The 23,124-nt window shown below is 48.7% G+C and overlaps 1 protein-coding gene across 3 annotated transcripts; it reads left to right on the top strand.

Annotated features, from left to right (window-relative positions):
- The first annotated feature begins 46 nt into the window (after window positions 1-46).
- Window positions 47-22,917, top strand: dapk1 (death associated protein kinase 1). 3 transcript variants are annotated; one of them, XM_088995338.1, is made up of 27 exons: window positions 47-1,604; window positions 2,020-2,217; window positions 6,931-7,152; window positions 7,234-7,372; window positions 7,649-7,778; window positions 9,842-9,890; window positions 9,970-9,996; window positions 10,080-10,232; window positions 10,298-10,343; window positions 10,433-10,522; window positions 10,594-10,686; window positions 10,757-10,984; window positions 12,880-12,978; window positions 13,058-13,156; window positions 13,220-13,417; window positions 14,346-14,543; window positions 15,044-15,142; window positions 15,221-15,298; window positions 16,006-16,213; window positions 16,614-16,802; window positions 16,860-17,057; window positions 17,127-17,265; window positions 18,387-18,507; window positions 18,593-18,781; window positions 19,244-19,732; window positions 21,264-21,605; window positions 21,669-22,917. In XM_088995338.1, the coding sequence occupies exons 2-27, from the start codon at window positions 2,054-2,056 to the stop codon at window positions 22,047-22,049; spliced, it is 4,368 nt and encodes a 1,455-aa protein (XP_088851464.1). In that variant the 5' UTR covers window positions 47-1,604; window positions 2,020-2,053; the 3' UTR covers window positions 22,050-22,917. The 3 variants fall into 3 exon arrangements, with proteins under 3 accessions (XP_088851464.1, XP_088851463.1, XP_088851462.1); XM_088995337.1 differs by having other exon boundaries at window positions 47-1,643; window positions 21,264-22,917; XM_088995336.1 differs by having other exon boundaries at window positions 21,264-22,917.
- The last annotated feature ends 207 nt before the right edge of the window (window positions 22,918-23,124 follow it).

Below are 23,124 nucleotides of genomic sequence, written 5' to 3' on the forward strand. Positions count from 1 at the left end.
ACTGGCTATCTATTAGCTATCTATCCAGCTAGCTGGCTATCTATTAGCTATCTATTAGCTAACTATCTTACTATCTATTAGCTAGCTATCTGGCTGGCTATCTATTAGCTATCCAGCTAGCTGGCTATCTATTAGCTAACTATCTTACTATCTATTATCTAGCTGGCTATCTAGCTAGCTAACTGTCTATCTAGTAGCTACCTGGCTATCAATTAGCTATCTATCCAGCCAGCCGGTTAGCTGTCTATCTATTAATTATCTATACAGCCAGCTGGCTTTCTATTAGCTAACTATCTTACTATCTATTAGCTAGCTAGCTAACTGGCGATCTATTAGCTAGCTATTAGTTAAATATCTGACTGGCTATCTATTAGCTATCTATCCAGCCAGCTGGTTAACTGTGTATCTATTATCTATCCAGCTAGCTGGCTATCTTTTAGCTAAATATCTTACCATCTATTAGCTCGCTAACTGGCTATCTATTAGCTATCTACCCAGCTAGCTGGCTATCTATTTGCTATCTGTTGGCTATCTGTTCAGCTAGCTAGTTATATAGCTGGCTATTTGTTAGCTATATGGCTATCTAGCTAATTAGCTAACTGTCTATCTGGCGATCTATTTGCTATCTATTGCTATCTGTCTAGCTAGATAGTTGTATAGCTGGCTATTTGTTAGCTATATGGCTGTGTGGCTAGTTAGCTAGATGGCTAGCTTTCTATCTATTTGAGTTACTTCCGGGTTGAGTGAACACCGACGCATGTGGCTGCCGCTTCTCACCCGCAGGAAAAAATGATCCTGTGACTTGAGAGTTTTTAAAGGCGCTTAGAAATGAAATGAAATGTATTATTATGATTATGATTATTATTTGATCATTTTATACGCATTATTGTGGACAATGAGGGATTTTTTTCACAAATATCTTTTTGTATTTTTTTTATACCACGACTTGCAACCTTATATAATAAATGAATACAAATAAAAGTCAGTGAATCGTATTTCTTGGTCTGCTTGAAGTAACCTGAGATGGCAAAAGGCCTTTCAGCCTCAAGCTAATGTACACCTCATTCATATGACAGCAGCAAATATCAAATTAATAAATAATCATCATTAAAAATTAAACAGAGTCCAAGGCTTGTTTGAGCTGTGTGACGGGTACCTAATCAATTGGCCGCCGGGTGGACCGGATTGTCTTCCTGTTGTCTGAGACTGACCGATGCCGCCTTCGCGGTGCACCCAAAAAGTCGTACCTTCGACGTTTCCCTCGTCAAATCGTCCTTTTGGTCCTCACCGTCACGTGTATGTGCGCTCATACATTTGTACTGATTAATAAAGAGATTATCACGCTCAAATTGAATTTAAGCGGGTTTTAAAATTTTTGTTTAAAAAGTCTCTCGTGGATGTGCGCGTCAATTCCCACCGACACGTGAACGCAGCTGCGGCCGCCGACTGCCTTCTTGCTTCGTGGACGTCGATTTCCTCCCGCGGTGACGTTTCGTCGTCTTGCCGAGCGAGCGAGCCGACGAGCGGGCGAGCGTCGTCGTCGTCGGCGGCGGCGGCGGCACGAGCTCCAGGCGGAAAGCCGCCGAAACCTCGCCCGAGCGGGGGTAAGACATTCGGCCCCTCCCCGGCGTCTTCTTTCTCCGGCAAGTGCACCTGATAGCTTCCAATTCGGACAACCGTGGGCGACGCTCGTCCATTTTGGGATTCAATTCAAGAGGAAAATGGGCGTCACGAGAGCCTCTTTCGAGACGTTATTTGCCCGCTAGTGCCTTCGGCTCGCGGCTGGAAGAAAAAGAAGCGGGTTGCGGGGGGTGGGTGTCGCCGCGACGCCGCCGTTCGGGTCTCCTATGGCGACGGGAAGCCCCAAATGAAGAGCCGCTCACGAGTCGCCTTTTTCGAGCGGGGATTTCATTGAACGCCCCCGATCATCTCGCAGTGTCACGTCCCCGCCATTGTTTTCAAATGTCGGAGTCGTGACAAGCTTGACAGAGCCGCTCCATCCGATTTCCGCTCTTCCAGGCCCGAACATGGGAAGAGGGGGGGCCGCCGGCGAATGTGGCCCGAGCGGGGTGAGGGGGTTGCGGCTGTGACGAGCCCCGCGCCGCCGCCCCTTTTCCAGGAAATAGCCGGCACCCCGTCCAAGTGCGACCGCAACATGACTGTTTTCAAGCAAGAGAATGTCGAAGACTTGTACGAGATTGGAGACGAGCTGGGCAGGTGAGTCGTCACTCGCGCTTTTCATTGCAAAATCCATCCCGCAACCGAAGGGTGTCAGTCATTTTTTAATAATAATAATAATAATAATAATAATAATAATGTGTATATGTATGTATGTAATAATAGGTAATAATCACGTAACCCAGAAGTAACTCAAATAGATAGAAAGCTAGCTACCTAGCTAAGAGTTAGCTAATAATCACTCAACCCAGAAGTAACTCAAATAGATAGAAAGCTTGCTTGGAGTTAGCTAATAATCACTCAACCCGGAAGTAACTCAAATAGATAGAAAGCTAGCTACCTAGCTAAGAGTTAGCTAATAATCACTCAACCCAGAAGTAACTCAAATAGATAGATAGCTAAGAGTTAGCTAATAATCACTCAACCCGGAAGTAACTCAAATAGAAAGCTAACTAGTAATTCCTCAACACATGACAACAAATGAATGAATGAATACATTGTATTTATAAGCGCCTTTCAAAACTCTCACGGACACTTTCCTGGAACATTTTTTCCTACGGGTGAGCAGCGGCAGCCAGACGCGCCAGCGTTCACTCAACCCGGAAATACGGCACTAACTCAAATATAAAATGGCAACAATAATATTCAAAGTAAAACTACTCACCATTTGATGACAATGCTCTGATAGCCAATAGATAGACAACTAGCTAGGTAGCCGCATAACTAATCATTTATTAGCACCTTTCAAAACTCACATGGTCACTTTATAGTCACAGGATAAGTTTTTTGTGGGTAAGCAGCAGCAGCAGCAGCCACACGTGCTAGCATTCTCTCAACCCGGAAGTAACCCAAATAGATAGAAAGCTAACACGCTAGCTAATAGATAGCTAACAGATAGATAATAGTTCTGGAGCTAGCTTTCTAGCTAGCTAGATATCTATATTGCTAATAGATATAGCCGGATAGCTATATAGCTAATTGCCAGCTAGTTAGCTACAGACAGCATTGAGCACACCTCAGTAAGACAAATCTGAATAACAAAATGTATAATTTATACTGTTTTGGTGTGCACGACTTGGCCACCAGGGGGCAGGAGAACACATGATGCCATCCTGGGGGAAAAAAAGTAACAATCCCAATTGTCTGGGAAGCAGATCCGAGAAAGCGGCCGACGCCGGCCACCCGCTGACCTGCATTGAAGGCCTTCCTTTCAGCCGGGCTCACCTCTTTCTTTGAGTGCAGACCTGGTTTGCTAGCGAGTGGAGTACTTTTGCTATTATGGGTATTATGGGTTTGCTATTATGCTAAGTCCACCATTGCTATGTGTGGCTAAGGGTGTTTCTGTGTTGTCTCAGGCAATAGAAGAGCTTGAAAAACTTCTGTTGATTTGGATGAACGAGAAGCAGCTAGCAGGGGACAGTGTGAGTGAGGGTATTATTGCCCAGAAAGCACGGCAACTTCAAGCCATCAACGGCCATCACAAAGGTCAATAAAACAACTTTATTGCACTGTAATGTTTATTTATTTCATGACAATACAATAGCGCATTTATTATACATAAAATAAGGTTCATTTTGTGTAGTTTTAAGGCTTATTTTGTAGAAAATGAGGTTTTATGGGGACCTGGGAACAGATTATTCGCATTTTAATGGTTTCTTATGGGAAATAAATGTTTGGCAGACGAACTTTTGGCCTTACACACACTTTCTGAGAATCAATTAAGTTTGTAAGCTGAGGTATCACGGTATTTTGTGTAGTTTTAAGGCTTATTTAGTAGAAAATGGGGTTTTATGGGGACCTTGGAACGCATTATTCACATTTTAATGGTTTCTTATGGGAAATAAATGTTTGGCAGACAAACTTTTGGCCTTACACACACTTTCTGGGAACTAATTAAGTTTGTAAGCTGAGATATCACTGTATTTTGTGTTGTTTAAACGCTTATTTAGTCGAAAATGATGTTTTATGGGGACCTGGGAATGGATTTTTCTCAATTCAATGGTTTCTTATGGGAAATAAATGTTTGGAAGATGAACTTTTTGCCTTGAACACATTTTCTGGGAACCAATTAAGTTTGTACGCTGAGGTATCACTGTACTAGTATTGGAGGATGCCATTCCACTTTGTTGTCATCGGACGAGGACAGACGGACCAGTTTTTGGCCGTCCAAGGTGTTTTGATGCGCATTCTTCCAATCCTTCAATTGATCCAAAAAAAAAATGGCCGACTTCACACCAATAAGTGTCACAATTATTTGACAGTCAGTAAATACAGTGATACCTTGCCTTACAAACTTCATTGGTTCTGAGACAGTGTGTTAGGCGAAAAGTGTTTATTCCAAAAAATAAATTCCCATAGGACACCATTCAAATGAGAATAATCCGTTCCCAGGTCCCCATAAAACATCATTTTCGACTAAATGGGCCTTAAAACTACACAAAATAGACCGTATTTTATGTATAATAAATGTGCTATGGTATTGTCATGAAATAAATAAACATTCCAGTGTAATAAAGTCATTTTATTGACCTTTGTGATGGTCGTTGATGGCTTGATGGAATGGAGTGGCCGCTTTCATCAGCATTCAACACTTGATGAGGAACGTAGCCTTCTTCTTCCGCCATCTTGAGGAATGATTTCTTGTAAGCTTTGGCAGCTTGATCGCCACAACTGGCTGCCTCACCATGACGAAAGACACTTTGAATCCCTGTACGACGCTTCAAGTTCTCGAACCATCCGTGGCTCGCCTTGAAATCATCAATGGATGACGAAAATCCAGGTTGCCTCTTGACGATATCCGAGTGAAGTTGCCGCACTTTAATTTTATCTAGTTCCTCATCAAGTGTGTTCTGTTTAGCTGGCTTGATAGCTTTTTGCATCAAGTGTACAGAATGGCTTGTTTGTGGAGCCTGATTGATGGGTTATTTTAACCTTGCAGTCAAAGTTGAAACGAGTCCATATGTCACTGTTTTCTCCCCATTTTCTCTCTGTCTTCCTGTCTCTTTAATGTTTAACCCCACCTCCCCTCACTGCTGCGTTCTTGACCAATCGCGTGGCTTTATCCCAAGACTGAATAGAGGACAAAAATGAGTCGGCTGCCATTTTCTTGTTAGGAGAACGGGCTCGTTCGCCAACGACACATCACTCAGATTTGACCACCATTTTATTGTGATAAAATAACGATTCAACATTTGACGACCCTTGCGGCGACGTGCGTCAATCAAGTCAAAAGTGACGGCGTCAAGTTTTCCCGCTGGGACAAACGTCAATCAGACGAGACGCGCCTCGTCGTGACGCCATTTGCAACTTTCGGGGGTCAAAAAGGGTCAAATGCTCGTGACGAGCGGCCATTTATTGATTTGAGCCTCCAACCCGAGTTAAAAAGCACAAGAAAAGAGGGAGGGGCTTCGTTAGCCAAATTAGCGGCGTTACCTTCGCGTCATTTTCAGCCACACACGCCAGCGTTCACTCAACCCGGAAGTACTCAAATAGATAGAAAATGAGCTAGCTAGCTAATAGATAGCTAACAGCTAGCTAGTTAAATAGCTAGCTATATAGTCAATAGATAGCCAGCTGATAGATAGCAAATAGATAGCTACCTACATAGCTAGCTAGCTAGATAGCTGGATAGCTAAATAAATAAAATCAAGTGAAGAGAGGAAAAACGAAATAATAATAATAATAATCCATTTGATTTCTAAGCGCCTTTCAAAACTCTCAAGGTCACTTTACAGTCACAGGATCAGTTTTCTGTGGGTGAGCAGTGGCAGCCACACGCACCAACGTTCACTCAACCTGGAAGTAACTCAAATAGATAGAAATCTAGCTAGCTAGCTAGCCAATAGATAGCTAATAGATAGGTATTGAGAGAGCCAGCTAGCTGGCTAAATAGCTAGTTATCCATTACCTACATAGCCATCCATCTAGCTAGCTAGCTAACGACACACAAATACACAAAATGAAGCAGCATTGGTCGCAGGAACAAAATCTCCATCAAAAATAAGTCATCCGAAGAGAAAGGTCCAAAGTAGCAAACAAAACCATGAGTCAAACAAACAATGACCTGACACAAAATGGTGGTGCCGGGAGTTCTTTTAACTGCCACTGATTAAAACCCAGCAACACCACTTTCTAACACACCTCAAAATTGGCAAAAATTAGACTATAAAAACTAAATTAGCATCGCAAAGATAGTCCTGAACAATTAACTAGTGCCGTACTGATGAGACCAGCACGTAATAGAGAGTTTTATAGTAACCCCACTTTCTGGGCAGGGCAAGTTGCCAAAAATTAGGTGACTATGAAAACACAAAATAGCATCATAAAGATAGTTCCGAACAATATCTAGCTAGCTATCTTGGCTATTTACTAGCTGGCTAGATAACTTTCTCTCTGTGTATTTAATCAGGTCATTCATTGTATTAGCTAACTATCTCGCTAGCTGGCTATTAGCTATATAACTATCTAGCTGGCTAGCTATCGGTTGGCTGTCTATTAGCTATCTACTAGCTGGCTAGATAACTTTCTCTCTGTGTATTTAATCGGATCATTCAGTGTATTAGCTAACTATCTCGCTAGCTGGCTATTAGCTATATAACTATCTAGGTGGCTAGCTATCTAGCTAGCTATCGGTTGGCTGTCTATTAGCTATCCACTAGCTGGTTAGCGCGCTTTCTATCTATTTACTTCCGGGTTGAGTGCACGCTGGCGCGTGTGGGTGCCCCTCGCATTGCTTTGCGTCTTTGTGGGCAGCGGGCAGTTCGCGGTGGTCCGGCGCTGCCGTCGGCGGAGCACGGGCGACGAGTTCGCCGCCAAGTTCATCAGGAAGCGGCGCAGCAAGTCCAGCCGGCGCGGCGTCACCCGGGAGGACATCCAGCGCGAGGTGGACATCCTGCAGGACATCCGACACCCCAACATCATCGCCCTGCACGAGGTCTTTGAGAGCAAGGCCGACGTGGTCCTCATCCTGGAGCTGTGAGTGCGCCCGGGCGGGGGGGGGGCGAGGTGGGAGGGCGACGTCCATCGCCCAAGGGCGACTTGTTGTCCCTTTTTCAGCGTGGCCGGCGGCGAGCTCTTTGACTTCCTGGCGGAGAAAGAGTCGCTGAGTGAGGAGGAGGCCACGCGCTTCCTCAAGCAGATCTTGGACGGCGTCTTCTACCTGCACTCCAAGGGTATCGCCCACTTTGACCTCAAGGTAACGCCCGCATCCCATATTGGAGGCGACATTTGACACGGGTGTCAATAGGACACCCAACCGCAAAAAAAAATCAACTTTCCTGATAACACTGGTGTCCATGCCGAGGCCCGAGGGCCAAATGCGGCCCGCCATCTCATTTAATTCGGCCCGCCAAAGCAAATCAAACGTGGGAGATTCCACCATGTGTAACAGGCTCTTGGACCCGCCCACCCCAAAATAAATGTTAAAAATGAAGCGTGTCGCCGGCGCCAACCGGCTGTTGTGCCTTTTCAGCCGGAGAACATCATGCTGCTGAGCCGCTCGGCGCCGCACCCGCGCATCAAGCTCATCGACTTTGGCCTGGCGCACAAGATGGACGTCGGCAACGACTTCAAGAACATTTTTGGAACGCCCGAGTTTGTCGGTCAGTGACCCGCCGAAAGTGACCACGCGCCACAATGTCGCCCACTGAACTTGACCCGCCCCCCGAAATGGTCCTTGATGAGCTATCAAACGCCCCCCTCCTTCTGGTGATGGACACGTCCGCCGAATAATAATAATAATAATACATTTAATTTCTAAGCGCCTTTCAAAACACTCAAGTTCACTTTACAATCACAGGATCAGTTTTTCTGTGGGTGAGCAGCGGCAGCCACACGCACCCGCGTTCACTCAACCCGGAAGTAACTCAAATAGATAGAAAATGAGTTAGCTAGCTAATAAATGGCTAAGAGCTATCTAGTTAAATAGCTAGATCGTTAAATAGATAGCCAGCTAGATTGCTAGCTATCCAGCTAATAGATAGCAAATAGATCAAATAATGGAGAGAATAAAAAAAAAAGAATAAAACTCGACAAAAGAAGGTGGGCGGGGCGAATAAAATGGCACACTCGCGTCTAATAATCACCACGTTCAAAGCAAACTTTTGGAGCACAAGACATAGCGATGCACTTTGGTCGTAAACATGTCACTTGTGAGGTGACAGTGACTCGTCGAAATGAAATGAAATTGAAGCGTCGCGAGCGGCGGCCCCGCCCCAGCTGTCAACTCGCACGTGACAATTTAGCGCGACTATTGACACGCTGTTCCGGTGTGTGTGAAAACACTAGCTCTGATTGGCTTACCGTGACACATGACTCTCCCCTTTAGCCAATCACAATCACTTCTATCGCATCTTGACAGGGGGGTGCGTTCAAGTGTAGCAACGCAAAAACGTCGGCGAGTGTTTGTCACCGCTCATTCACTTAGACAATGCTTTCCAAACAGCCTAGAGTCTTAAGAAGTCGTGCGCTATTCTGGAACCTGAACGCAGCCCAAGTCTTGGATGACAAACAAACAGAGCAGAGTAGACGTGCACGGCTGGTAGTTTCTTCCATTTATTCATCGTAACGCACCACATTTGAACTGAGGCTGAACACCAGCCTGTGGTGTTTATTTTCCGGTCCCATCATAGTAAAATTATCTGCAAAAAGCTCCAAGTAGGCGATGGACGTGTGAATTCAGAGAGAGGGTGTGGAACGTAGCGCCGGCTGGAGCGCTGTTCGGTCGTGTGCTTCTGCCAAAGATCACTTTCGACAGATCTGAAGGTCGTGTGCTTGATGGACCGGCCGTGGTGGGTGTGTATTATGAAAATAGTGCTTATTATAAGGTTTAATTTTCATAAATTTGACGTTCTTAAGACGAAAAGTTCGTAAGATAAGGTGTTTGTAAGTTGAGGTCTCACTGTAAATAATTGTGCGGGTGAGAAGCGGCAGCCACATGCGCCAGCCTTCAATCAACCCAAAAGTAATAATCATAAGAAGAATACATTTCATTTCTAAGCGCCTTTCAAAACTCTCAAGGTCACTTTATAGTCAAGCTAGCCAGCTAGCTAACAGATAGCCAGCTAGACAGTTAGCTAACTAGCTAGGTAGCCATATAGCTTATAAATAGCCAGATACATAGCTAGCTAGCTAGACACATAGCCAATAGATAACAAATAGGTAGCCAGCTGTCTGATAGCCAGCTACAGAGTTAGCTCACTAGTAAGATAGCCATATAGCTAATAGATAGCCAGCTACATAGCTAGCTAGCTAGACAGTTAGCTAACTAGCTAGATAGCCATGTAGCTAATAAATAGCCAGCTACATAGCTAGCTAGACATATAGCCAATAGATAGCAAGTAGATAGCCAGCTAGACAGTTAGCTAATTGGCTATATAGCCAGCTACATAGCCAAGTAGCTAGACAGATAGCCAATATATAGCAAATAGATAGTTAGCTAACTAGCTAGACAGCCATAGAGCTAATAAATAGCCAGCTACATAACTAGACGGGCTGCGGGGGCTGAATTTTCAAAGGGGCGACTTTTGTCTGGAAAAAGGGCGTTTTATTGGGCAGACGGTCGATTTCAGTCACGGCGGCTTTGGGGGGTCAAAGGTCGAAATGGAAGTAAATAATAATAATAATAATAATACATTTCATTTCTAAGCAATGGTTGTCCTTGCAGCTCCCGAGGTGGTCAACTACGAGCCGCTGGGCTTGGAGGCCGACATGTGGTATGCCCTCGCCCGTCCACGCCCGATGCCACGCCACACCCGCACCTCAATCAAAATTTCCTCTTCCCCCCCCCCGCAGGAGCGTCGGCGTCATCACGTACATCCTGTAAGTCAGCCACGCTTTGTTTGCCCCCACTCAGACTCGCCCGTCCTCTCACGGGCTGTCTTTTTTTGCCGTCGGGCGACCAGGCTGAGCGGCGCGTCGCCCTTCCTGGGCGACAACAAGCAGGAGACGCTGGCCAACGTGTCGGCGGTGGACTACGCGCTGGACGAGGACTTTTTGGCCGGAACAAGCGCCCTGGCCAAAGACTTCATCGCCCGGCTGCTGGTCAAGGACCCCAAGTACGCCCGCCTCGCCCGCCTCCTTTTGTTTCTGAAAGCCGATGGATGGCCTTTTGCCTCGCCAGGAAGCGGATGAGCGTTCAGGACAGCCTGCGGCACCCCTGGATCCAGGTGACCGACCCCGCGCCGACCCCCCTCGCCCGGAGCAGCCGCCCGAACGCCGCCGTCTCTTCATTTTGGTCTTCCTTTTCCCCGACCAGCCCAAAGACACGCAGCAGGCGCTGAGCAGGAAAGAGTCGGCGGTCAACGTGGAAAAGTTGAAAAAGTTTGCCGCCCGAAGAAAATGGAAAGTCAGTCCGCGGGTGTCGCCCGGTTCCCCGTCGCCCCGTTTGGCGCTCCAATGGGCTTTGTTCCTTTGCAGCAATCGGTGCGCCTGATCTCCTTGTGCCAGCGCCTGTCGCGCTCCTTCCTGTCCCGCAGCGACGTGAGCGTGGCGCGCAGTGATGACACGCTGGTAGGGCTCCGCCCCCCCGAACGGGGACCACTTTTACCCCGCCCACGCCCCGCCTCCCCTTGCGGTCCAGGACGAGGAGGACTCGTTTGTGATGAAGGCCATCGTCCACGCCATCAACGACGACAACGTCCCGGGCCTGCGCCATCTTCTGGACTCGCTGAGCGGCTACGACGTCAACCAGGCCAACAAGCGCGGCACGCCGCCGCTGCTGGTGGCCGCCGGCGTCGGCGGCGGCGGCGGCGTCGCCGCGCTCCGCCTGCTGGTGGCCAAAGGGGCCTGCGTGCGGGCGCGAGACAAGGTCAGCGCTTGGCATCCTTCCTCAATTTCTTTGCTTGCATTTCGTCGACCCTTTTGTGGATTTCCAGTCATCCGGCGTTCCATGAGATGAGATGAAATTCAATCAGATGACATTTGATGAGATTCAATTAGATGATATTAGATTTAGATTCGATGAGATTACATTAGACATAATGAGATTCAATGAGATTCAATCATATTTGATCAGATTCACTGAGATCAGATTTGATGAGATTAGATTAGATATTAGATTTAGATTCAATGAGATTCGATCAAATTCGATGAGATTAGATCAGATGATATTTGATGAGATTCAGTTAGATGATATTAGATTTAGATTCGATGAGATTTGATGAGATTAGATGATATATGAGATTATATGAGATGATATTAAATAGGATTAGATGAGATGAGATACGATCAGATTAGATTAGATTAGACAAAATGACATTCAATCAAATGATTAGATGAGTTTAGATTAGATTATATTAGATTTAGATTGTATGATATTCGATGAGATTCGATGATATTAGATGATTTATGAGATTATATAAAATGAGACTTGATGAGATTGAATGAGATTAAATTAGGTGAGATTAGATTAGATGACATTTGAGGAGATTACATACAATGAGATTTGCTAAAATTAGATGATATTACATGAGATGAGATTTGATGATATTCAATGAGATTAGATTAGATATGAGATGAGACTTGATTAGATTCAAAGAGATTAGATGAGATTACATGAGATGAGATTTGTTGATATTATATTAGATGAGATTTGATGAGATTCAATTAGATGAGATTAGATTAAATGAGATGTGATTTGATGAGATTCAATGAGATTATATTAGATGAGATTTGATGATATTCAATTAGATGAGATTAGATGAGATGGGACTTGATTATATTCAACTAGATTAGATGAGATTCGATGAGATCATACGAGATGAGGTTTGATGAGATTAGATTAGATTAGGATGAGATGAGCCTTTATTTGTCTGACAGTGGAGAAATGGACATTTCACAGTAGCGAAAACAAAATACAGGAACTGCTGTAAAGGCAGCCACTCGTGTGGCCGCCATGTTGAAGTCAACAAATTCCCAAATTCATTCGGGAATTGAAAATATGACCTGGAACGCCATTCCGGAATTTGTTTACGTTTTGTTTTTTCATGCTAGGACTGCCGATAAAAGCGCTGGTCAGACCTCTGGCAATGTTTCTCCCCTTCCACGAGAGGGCAGCATTTGCCTTTTGTCCATGTTAGCGCTTTCTTCCAGCTTCAGCTGTTGTGAAAGCGCTACGGAAAGCAATGTTGTATTTTGCACAAAGGCCCTCATTTCAAGATCATATAACTCCAGATCCATATCACTTAGGAATTAACTAACTAATTAAGAGTCTAAGGTTTCTTACGCTGCATTCAATGTTTATGTCATACAACATATGTATTATAATAATCCATTTCATTTCTAAGCGCCATTCAAAACTCTCAAGGTCACTTGACAGTCACAGGATATGTGTTTTTTTTGTGGGTGAGCAGTGGCAGCCACACGCGCCAGTGTTCACTCAACCCGGAAGTAACTCAAATAGATAGAAAGCTAGCAAGCCGATAAATAGCGAGCTAGCCATCCAGCTTCATAGCTAATCGATAGCTAGCCAGATAGCTATCTAGACAGCTAGCGAGATATCCTAGAATTGGAGTGACTGTTACAATAACCCTGACACTTGAGTCGACACATTTTTGCACGTCGTCTGCCAGTCAACTTTCTGATTGGTTGCTTGAAGAAGTCGGCCATGTTTTTGGCTACCTTTGCTCCTAATTGCCATGGAAGCCATTTTCTCTGTTGACACCGCATATATCTTGAGCGCGCGTGTGTGTGTGGTTCCGGTAGAGCGGCGCCAACGCCATCTACTACGCGGCGAGACACGGCCACGTGGACACTCTGGAATTCCTCCACGCCAACAACTGCCCTCTGGACGTCCAAGATAAGGTTGGCGACATTTCAGCTTCATTGTCGCCAGTTGCCGTCTGGCGGGCGTCAAATGCGACTTGGCTTTGGTCGGTTGCAGTCGGGCGAGAGCGCCCTCCACGTGGCGGCGCGCTACGGCAACGCCGAAGCGGCGGCCTTCCTGTGCGACGCCGGCGCCGACCCGGACCTTAGCGACGGGGTGAGGCCTCACGAACGCGCCGGCTTCTGGCGGCCATTTTTTTCAAGCCACCGCCCCCTCCAGGAGCAGGAGACGGCGTTGCACTGCGCCGCCTGGCACGGCTACTCGGCGGTGGCGCGGGCGCTGTGCCGGGCCGGCTGCCGCGTGGACGCCAAGAACCGCGAGGGCGAGAGCGCCCTCCTCACCGCCTCCGCCCGCGGTTACGCCGACATCGTCCAGTGCCTCGCCGAGCACGGCGCCGACATGGAGACCGCCGACAAGGTAGGACCAAAAAAGAATATTTGTCAGCGGCACCACAGTCCTTTCTATCGATGAAGCTAGCTAGCTAGCTAGCTAGCTATCTCTCTATTTAATAATAATAATAATAATCCATTTGATTTCTAAGCGCCTTTCAAAACTCTCAAGGTCACTTTACAGTCACAGGGCAAGTTTTTACTGTGGGTGAGCAGCGGCAGCCACACGCGCCAGCGTTCACTCAGCCCGGAAGCTAGCTAGCTAATAGCAAGTTAATATCTAGCTATCTAGATAGCTAGCTAGACAGATTGTGAATAGATAGCTAGCGAGATAACTAGCTAATTTGTCAGATAGCTAATAGACAGCAAATAGATAGATAGCTAGCCAGCTAGTTAGTTAGATAGCTAATAAACAGCAAATAGGTAGCTAGCTAGATAGCCGGCTCGATAGATAGCTAATAGACACCACTTGGATATCTAGCTGGCTATCTATCTACCTAACTATTAGCTATTGGGTGAGCTCGCTTGCTCTCTATTTGTTATCTAGCTGGCTATCTATCTAGCTATTAGCTATCGAGCAAGCTATCTTGCTCTCTATTTACTCTCTAGTTGTCTAGCTATTGAGCTAGCTAGCTCTCTATTTTAGCTCACTTTTAGCTATTTGCGTTACTTCCAGGTTGAGTGATTATTAGCTAACCCTTAGCTAGCTAGCTTTCTATCTATTTGAGTTACTTCTGGGTTGAGTGATTATTAGCTAACTCTTAGATAGCTAGCTAGCTTTCTATCTATTTGGGTTACCTCCGGGTTGAGTGAACGCTGACGAGTGTGGCTGCCGCTGCTCACCCACAGAAAAACCTGATCCTGTGACTGTGAAGTGACCTTGAGAGTTTTGAAAGGTGCTTAGAAATGAAATATCTGATGATGATGATGATAATTCTTCTAATTTGGCTCCGCAGGACGGGCGCACGGCGCTGCATTTGGCCGTGCGGCGGCGGCAACTGGAGGTGGTGGACTGCCTACTGGCGCGAGGGTGCCCGTTGGAGCGGGCGGATCGCCACGGCAACACGCCGCTGCACATCGCCGCCAAGGACGGAAACGCGGACGCCGTCGCCGCCCTCTGCGCCGCCCGAGCCGCCGTCGACGTGCCCAACAAGGTGAGGCCGCATGATGGGATGTCGTCGGGCGACGTGACTTCCGGGTTGAGTGAACGCTGGCGCGGGTGGCTGCCTCTGCTCATCCTAGCTATCTAGCTAGCTACCGAGATAGCTATTTGCTGTACAGCTAGCTACCTTGCCAGCTATCTATTTGCTATCTATTATCCATCTAGCTGGATATATATTAGCTCTCTAGCTAGCTATTAGCTATCTATCTGGCTAGCTATCTAGCTGGCTAGCTATTAGCTATATATCAGCTAGCTTTCTATCTATTTGAGTTACTTCCGGGTTGAGTGAACGCTGGCACGTGTGGCTGCCGCTGGTCAACCTAGCTACCTCGCTAGCTATTTGCTATCTGGCTAGCTTCCTAGCGAGCTAGCTATTTGGTATCTATTATCTGTCTAGCTGGGTAAATATTAGCTATATATCAGCTATCTTATGAATGAAATGTATTCTTCTTCTTCTTCTTCTTCTTCTTCTTCTTCTTATTTTGGGAGCAGTACGGCCGGAACGCCCTCCACCTGGCGGCCGCCAACGGGGGCCTGGAAGCCGTGCGCCACCTGTGCCTGTGCGGCACCAACACCGAAGCCGTCACCAGCGTAAGTTCAACCGCCGTGGGGGGGTTGCCAGGGTTATGAAAAAGTCCATCCAAGCGGCCATTTTGTCCTTCCATCCAGGACGGCAAAAGCGCTGAGGATTTGGCGGCCGCGGAGCAACACCACCATGTGGTGGCGCTGTTGGGGAAGCTTAAAAAGGTAATCATAATCATAATCATAATACATTTGATTTCTAAGCGTCTCAAGGTCACTTTACAGTCACAGGATATTTTTTTCTGCGGGTGAGCAGCGGCAGCCACACGCACCAGCGTTCACTCAACCCGGAAGTTACTGAAATAGATAGAAAGCGAGCTAACAGATAGCTAATAGATAGCCAGCTACATAGCTAGCTAGCTAGACAGATAGCCAATAGATTGCAAACAGATCACCAGTTAGCTAGATAGCCATATAGCTAATAATTAGCCACCTTCATAGCTACATGTGCTAATAGATAGCAAATGGATAGCCAGCTAGTTAGCAACAAATAATGACAACACAATGACACAGTCATTCATTCTTCAGCACTTGCTGTACCCTCTGTGACATGAAGCAGTTCTAGATGAAAGAGGAAAGGCTCGAAAGCTAGCTAGCTAATTGATAGCTAGCTAGATAGCCTGTTAGTAGATAGTTAGCCATAGATAGTTAGCCAAATAGTTTGCTGATAAATAGCAAAGAGATAGTTAGCCAATTACAATTAATTATTAGTCAATTACGTTCTGATCTCATCAGTACGGCACTATTTTTTTTTGTCGGAACTATCTTTGCGATGCTAATTTTTGTTTTCATAGTCATCTAATTTTTGCCAACTTGAAGGAGGGGCTTGCAAAGCGGTCGGCGAATGCTATGTGTGTGCTTTGCCGCCGCAGGACAACCAGCGGCTAGCCCTGATCCAGCAGTTGCGGCCCACGTCGACGGCGCAGCCGCGCGTCAAGCTCAAGCTGTTCGGCCAGCAGGGGGCGGGCAAGAGCGCCCTGCTGGAGGCGCTCAAGTGCGGCCTCCTGCGCAGCCTCTTCCGCCGCCGGCGCGTCGCCGCCCGCCACGCCCAAGCCTGCCGCCGCCCCGGCTCGCCCGTCGGTAAGTCGCCGCCCGCTGCCCGACGTTATAGCTAGGCTGTCGGGTGTGCCAGCGTTCACTCAAACTGGAAGTAACTCAAATACATAAAAAGCTAGCTAATATATAGCTCATAGCTAGCCAAATGCACAGCTAATAGCTAGCTAGATCACCAATATATAGTCAGCTAGACAGATAATAAATAGCAAATAGATAGCTAGCTAGGTAGCTAGTCCGATAGCAAATACTAGCTAGGTAGCTAGCTAGCCAGATAGCTAGGTTGAGCAGCGGCAGCCATACGTGCCAGCATTCACTCAACCCGGAAGTAACTCAAATACATACAAAGCTAGATAGGAAATAGATAGGTAGCTAGGCAGTTGGCCAGATAGCAAATAGCTAGCTTGGTATCAACGTCCTCTTTCAGCGTCGGCGAGCAACGGCGACTTGTACGCCGGCCTGGAGAACGTGAGCGTGCGCAGTCGCAGCATGGTGTTCGAGCCCAGCCTGACCAAGGGCGCCCCGGAGGCCTTCGCCGCCGCCGCCGCCGCGCCGTCCCCCGGCGACCGCGAGCAGTCCACCGGGGCCATCGACGTGCAGCACGTCAGCATCCACGGTGAGACGCCGCCGTCGCCGGGCCGCCACCAAAACCCCACGCGGCTTTTTTTCGCAGGCGTCGGCGATTTTAGCGCGTGGGAGTTTTCGGGTCACCCGGCGTACCGCTGCGCCTTCGACCACTTTGCGGGCGGCGACCCCGCCGCCCTGCACCTGCTGGTCTTCAGCCTGGAGGAGCCCTACGAGAGCCAACTGGGCCACGTCAGCTACTGGCTCAACACGCTAAAGGCCTTAGCGCCGCCGCCGCCGAGCATCCGTGAGTCCCTCGGTTTTGGCCCCGCCCCCCCGCCCTCCCCCCATTTCATCACCCTGTGGCCCCTCGCAGCGTTCGGCGGCGGGGTCCCGCGGCCCCCGGCGGTGGTCCTGGTGGCCACCCACGCCGACCTGGCGGACCTGCCCAGAAGTCCCTCCGGAGAGTTCTGCTACGAGAAAGGGGCGGGGCTCCTCAAGGAAGTTCGCAGCAGGTCAGCTGTATAGCAAATAGCTAGCTAGGTAGCCAGGTTGAGCTGCGGCAGCCACACGCGCTAGTGTTCACTTAACCGGGAAGTAACTCAAATACATCGAAAATACATAGAAAGCTAGCTAATATGTAGCTAATAGCTAGCCAGCTAGATAGCTAGCAAAATGGATAGCTAATAGCTCGCTAAATCGCCAATATATAGCCAACTGGACAGATAATAGATAGCAAATCGATCGCTAGGTAGCTAGCTATGTAGAAAATAGCTAGCTAGCTTGATAGCTCGGTTGAACAGCGGCAGAAGTAACTCAAATACATAGAAAGCTAGCTGATATATAGCTAATAGCTAGCCAGCTAGATAGCTAGCCAAATAGATAGCTAATAGCTCGCTAGATCGCCAATATATAGCCAACTAGACAGATAATAGATAGCAAATCGATCGCTAGGTAGCTAGCTATATAGAAAATAGCTAGCTAGCTTGATAGCTAGGTTGAATAGCGGCAGAAGTAACTCAAATACATAGAAAGCTAGCTGATACATAGCTAATAGCTAGCCAGCTAGATAGCTAGCAAAATGGATAGCTAATAGCTCGCTAGATCGCCAATATATAGCCAACTGGACAGATAATAGATAGCAAATCGATCGCTAGGTAGCTAGCTATGTAGAAAATAGCTAGCTAGCTTGATAGCTCGGTTGAACAGCGGCAGAAGTAACTCAAATACATAGAAAGCTAACTGATATATAGCTAATAGCTAGCCAGCTAGATAGCTAGCCAAATAGATAGCTAATAGCTCGCTAGATCGCCAATATATAGCCAACTAGACAGATAATAGATAGCAAATCGATCGCTAGGTAGCTAGCTATATAGAAAATAGCTAGCTAGCTTGATAGCTAGGTTGAATAGCGGCAGAAGTAACTCAAATACATAGAAAGCTAGCTGATACATAGCTAATAGCTAGCCAGCTAGATAGCTAGCCAAATGGATAGCTAATAGCTCGCTAGATAGCCAATATCTAGCCAGCTAGCCAAAATGGCCGCCGGATGCCTGCCCGCCGTCCCCTTTGTGGGATGATCAAAGACTTTCTGGTTCTGGTTCTGATTGCGGATCTGGTTGTGGTTCCGGTTGAGGTTCGGAGCCGACGTGCAGATCAGCGACAGGCTGTTTGTGGTGGACGCCGGCGCCCCCAACTCCAAAGACGTCAAGATGCTGAGGAGCCACCTGCAGGAGCTGCGAGCGCGAGCCGTCCAGGTTGGCCCCGCACGCCGCGTCTACCGGACGCCACCGCCTCCGCCTCCACCTAACCCTAACCCCCCCCTCTCCCGTGGCGCCGCAGAGCTGCGACGCCTTGACGGCGCTGGCGGAACGCGTGCTGGCGGCGCTGCCGGCCTGGCGCAAGTCGGGCGGCCCCCACCGGCTGATGTCCTGGCAGCAATTCGTCGGCGACGTCCGCGACAACATCAACCCGCTGGTCGGCGAGCGCCACCTGCGCGGCTTGGCGCGGCAGCTGCACAGCATGGGCGAGGTGGGTGGGACCAGACGCCGCCCGACCGCCGCCGCCAATTGCTAGCTAGCTAGCTAGCTATTAGCTATCTATTAGCTAGCTAACTAACTTTCTACCCATTTGAGTTATTCATTCAACTATCTAGGAGTTAGCTATTAGCTCGCTAGCTATCGATTAGTTATCTATTAGCTAGCTAGCTAACTTTCTACCTATTTGAGTAATTCAACTATCTAGCTAACTATCGAGTTATTGATTAGCTACCTAGCTATCTTTTAGTTATCTATTAGCTAGCTAGCTAACTTTCTATCTATTTTGGTTGAACGCTGCCGCTGCTTACCCACGGAAAAACTGATCCGGTGACTGTAAAGTGACCTTGAGAGTTTTGAAAGGCGCTTAGAAATCAAATGGATTAGTATTAATTGCTCCCGATCGCCACCAATCGCAGCCAATCACCGCCAATTCCCCCCCCCCCCCGTGCCGCAGATCCACCTCCTCCAGAGCGAGACGGTGCGCGACGTGGTCGTGCTGGAGCCGCGCTGGCTGTGCGGCGCCGTCCTGGGCCGCCTGCTGTCGGGCGACGCCCCCCCGGCCATCCGCCATTACAGGGGCCGCTACGGGCCGGAGGAGCTGCGGGCCCTGGCGCCCGACGGCCACGCCGACGACCTGCTGCGGATCCTGGACGCCATGGACGTGTGCGCCCGCGACCCCGCCCGCCCCGCCGCCGCGGACGTGCCGGCGCTCATCATGGCGGGCGGGCCGCCGCGCCGCTGGAGCCGCGACGGCGCCGACGCGGGCGGCGACGTCTGCGGCGGCGTCCGACTGGTGCCCGCCGAGCATCTGGCCGCCTTCCCCTGCGGCTTCTTCCACAAGCTGCAGGTCAACCTGTGCCGCTGGAGTCGGCGCTGGGGGTCCGAGCCTCCCCGCCGGGACCAGAACCGGGACCGCGTTGACCTGTGGACCGACGGCGCCGAGGTGAGCGTCGTGCTCCCAAAAACAGAGAACCTCTTTTTAGAAAACGGCAGAACCCTTCAGTAAATGGCCACAGTGATAGCTAGCTAGCTAGCTAGCGATTTACTATCTATTAGCTAGGTAGATAGCTATCTAGCGAGTTAGCTACCTCAGAGCTATCTATTAGCTCGCTTGCTAACTTCCTATCTTTTTGAGTTACTTCCGGGTTGAGTGAACGCTGGCGTGTGTGGCTGCCGCTGCTCACCCGCAGAAAAACTCCTGGTACTGTAAAGTTTATTAGCTGGCTAGCTCAGATATCTAGCTGGCTCGCGAGCTATCTGGCTGGCTAACTAGCGATTTAGCTGGCTGGCTATCTAGCCAGCTATCTATTGGCTATCTCGCTGTTAATCTGATAGCTATCTGTTCTATCTTTTTGAGTTACTTCCGGGTAGAGTGAACGCTGCGGCGGCTGTTCACCCACGGAAAAACTGATCCTGTGACTGTAAAGTTTATTAGCTGCCTATCTATTTACCTGGCTGGCTGGCTAGCAGGCTATCTATCTGTATATCTATTAGCTATATGGCTGGCTGGTTTTCTAGCTAGCTAGCTATTAGCTATCTATTGGCTAGCGAGCTAGCTTTCTATCTATTTGAGTTATTTAACTTTCTAGCTAACTATCTATGAGTTATCTATTAGCTAACGAGCTAACTTTCTATCTATTTGAGTTACTTCTGGGTTGAGTGAACGCCGCCCCGTGTGGCTGCCGCTGCTCGCCCTCAGAAAAACTCCCGTTACTGTAAAGTTTATTAGCTGCCTATCTATTTATCTGGCTGGCTGGCTAGCAGGCTATCTATCTGTATATCTATTAGCTATATGGCTGGCTGGTTTTCTGGCAAGCTAGCTATTGGCTAGCGAGCTAGCTTTCTATCTATTTGAGTTATTTAACTTTCTAGCTCACTATCTATGAGTTATCTATTAGCTAACAAGCTAACTTTCTATCTATTTGAGTTACTTCTGGGTTGAGTGAACGCCGCCCCGTGTGGCTGCCGCTGCCCGCCCTCAGAAAAACTCCCGTTACTGTAAAGTTTATTAGCTGGCTAGCTAGCTATCTGGCCGGCTAGCAGGCTATCTATCTGTATATCTATTAGCTATATGGCTGGCTGGTTTTCTGGCAAGCTAGCTATTGGCTAGCGAGCTAGCTTTCTATCTATTTGAGTTATTTAACTTTCTAGCTAACTATCTATGAGTTATCTATTAGCTAACGAGCTAACTTTCTATCTATTTGAGTTACTTCTGGGTTGAGTGAACGCCGCCCCGTGTGGCTGCCGCTGCTCGCCCTCAGAAAAACTCCCGTTACTGTAAAGTTTATGAGCTGGCTAGCTAGCTATCTGGCCGGCTAGCAGGCTATCTATCTGTATATCTATTAGCTATATGGCTGGCTGGTTTTCTAGCTATTCGCTATCTATTAGCTTGCTAGCTAGCTAGCTAGCTTTCTATCTGCGTATTCTTCTTCTTCTTCTAATAAAACCCGTGTGGTTGCTGACCCCTCCCCCAGGTGAGCCGGTCCGGCGCGGAGGCGACGGTCCTCCTGGTCAACCGAGGCCAAGGTCTGGAGATCCGAGTGCGCGGGCCCGAATCCCGGCGGGCCGAGTGCGCCGCCCTGCTGGACGGCGTGTGCGGCGTGGCCGAGGGCCTGCTGGCGTCCACCCTGCCGGGCCTGCTGACCGCCAAGTACTACCTGAGCCCCCGCCAGCTGCGCGAGGGCCACGCCCCCGTCATGGCCTACCAGCCCAAAGACTTCCTGAGGGCGCGGCTGCAGGGCCACGCCCACTTGACCAACACCATGGCCGGATATCGCGAAAGTTTCTGCGCCGTCCTGGCCTTCGGCTCGGCCCAGGTAGGCCTTCGCCGAGGGGGGGCGGGGCCGTGGCGTTCTCTCGCGACTCCCGTGTCGCCGCAGGTGTACCGGCGCGGCGCGCTGGGCTCCGACGTGCCCGCGGGCGAGGTGGCGCCGCTCGCCCGCCGCAAGCTGTGCCGCATGCTGGACCCGCCCGACCCGCTGGGCAAGGACTGGCGCCTCCTGGCCGCCCGCTTGGGCCTGGGCGAGCTGGTGGCCGATCGCGGCGCCGAGGGCGGCGAGGGGACGCCCAGCCCGACCGCCGCCCTCCTCCGCCAGTGGGGGGGGCGACCCGGCGGCACGGTGGGCGTCCTGGTGCTCAAGCTGCGGGAGCTGGGCCGCAGGGACGCCGCCGACTTCCTGCTCAAGGCCTCGCCCGTCTTCAGGCTTCGGGCGGCGCGCGACGACGACGCCCGCTCGGGCGGCTCCGTCGTTTCCTGCTAAAGAAGAAGAAGTTTGCCTGCCGCCTTTTTCACGCGCTTTTTATCAGAATCAGAATCATAATAATCATACGTTCCATTTATAAGCGCCTTTCAAGGACACTTTACAGTCACAGGATATTCTTTCTGCGGGTGAGCAGCGGCAGCCATACGCGCCAGCGTTTATTCCACCCGGAAGTAACGCATACACATTTAACTCTGAATTGCGACATTTAACTAGCTAGCTAGCTAGCTAGCTAGCTGGCTGGATGGCGCCTCTTTCCCAACCGACCGCTGTGCCTCAAAAGCCCCTTTTGCCCCCTGGTGGCGGTTGGGTGAATTGCGCCTCCTCGCGCGCCGCTCGTCCAATCGGATTATTTTTTTCCTCAGTGGGCGGGGCTTCGGCAACCTTTGACATTGGCTACGTTTTATAATAATCCATTCCATTTCTAAGCGCCTTTCAAAACTCTCAAGGACACTTTACAGTCACTCGGAATATTATGGGATGGAGCAGCTCGGTTGAACTTCCCTTTGCTGATGCGTTACCTCGAGAGTGTGGCCAAAGCATCCTACGCGAGAGAAGCATTTAGTTCAATGAAAAAAAAGAATACGCAAAGAAAGAAACGCTTTTGCCTTTGCTCTCCACGTTGATGACGGACGCGCTGCCAAATGTCAATCATCTTTTGGAAAGGTCGCAAAGGTCGTCGAGGTTGCCCGACGTGGCTTTCAACGCACCGCTGCCTTTTTTATTTGCTTCGTGACATTTTTGTCTTTTAACCAAAACGGAAGTAAAAAAAAGGTGAAATGAAACAACACGCTTCTATTTATGTTCTCACTTTGTCATCATGTCCTATTTTTTTAATAATAAGCATGAAAAAAATAAAACAAACTCAACTGGATGTTTGTACATTCACGTTTTGGTTTTCATGTTATTTTTAGGAGACATTCGAGGCCAAATGAAGAAAAGTCGACTTTGGATTGGATTGGATTACACTTCATTGGTCTCGCAGTGGAGAAATTTACATTTCACAGCAGCAAAGTGATGCGAGGAAAGGAAAGGAAGAAGTAGAAAAACAAAATACAGGAGGAAAGGCAGGCGC

The sequence above is a fragment of the Hippocampus bargibanti genome, linkage group LG04 (assembly GCF_051943395.1).
Source record: "Hippocampus bargibanti isolate YZ-2025 linkage group LG04, ASM5194339v1, whole genome shotgun sequence".
Classification (NCBI taxonomy): Eukaryota; Metazoa; Chordata; class Actinopteri; order Syngnathiformes; family Syngnathidae; genus Hippocampus; species Hippocampus bargibanti.

Coding starts and splice junctions, on each gene's coding strand:
- dapk1 (XM_088995337.1), top strand. CDS start 2,054: ATGTGGCCCGAGCGGGGTGAGGGGGTTGCGGCTGTGACGAGCCCCGCG. Junction 2,218..6,930: donor ATTGGAGACGAGCTGGGCAG/GTGAGTCGTCAC, acceptor CTTTGTGGGCAG/CGGGCAGTTCGCGGTGGTCC. Junction 15,299..16,005: donor TGTTGGGGAAGCTTAAAAAG/GTAATCATAATC, acceptor TTGCCGCCGCAG/GACAACCAGCGGCTAGCCCT.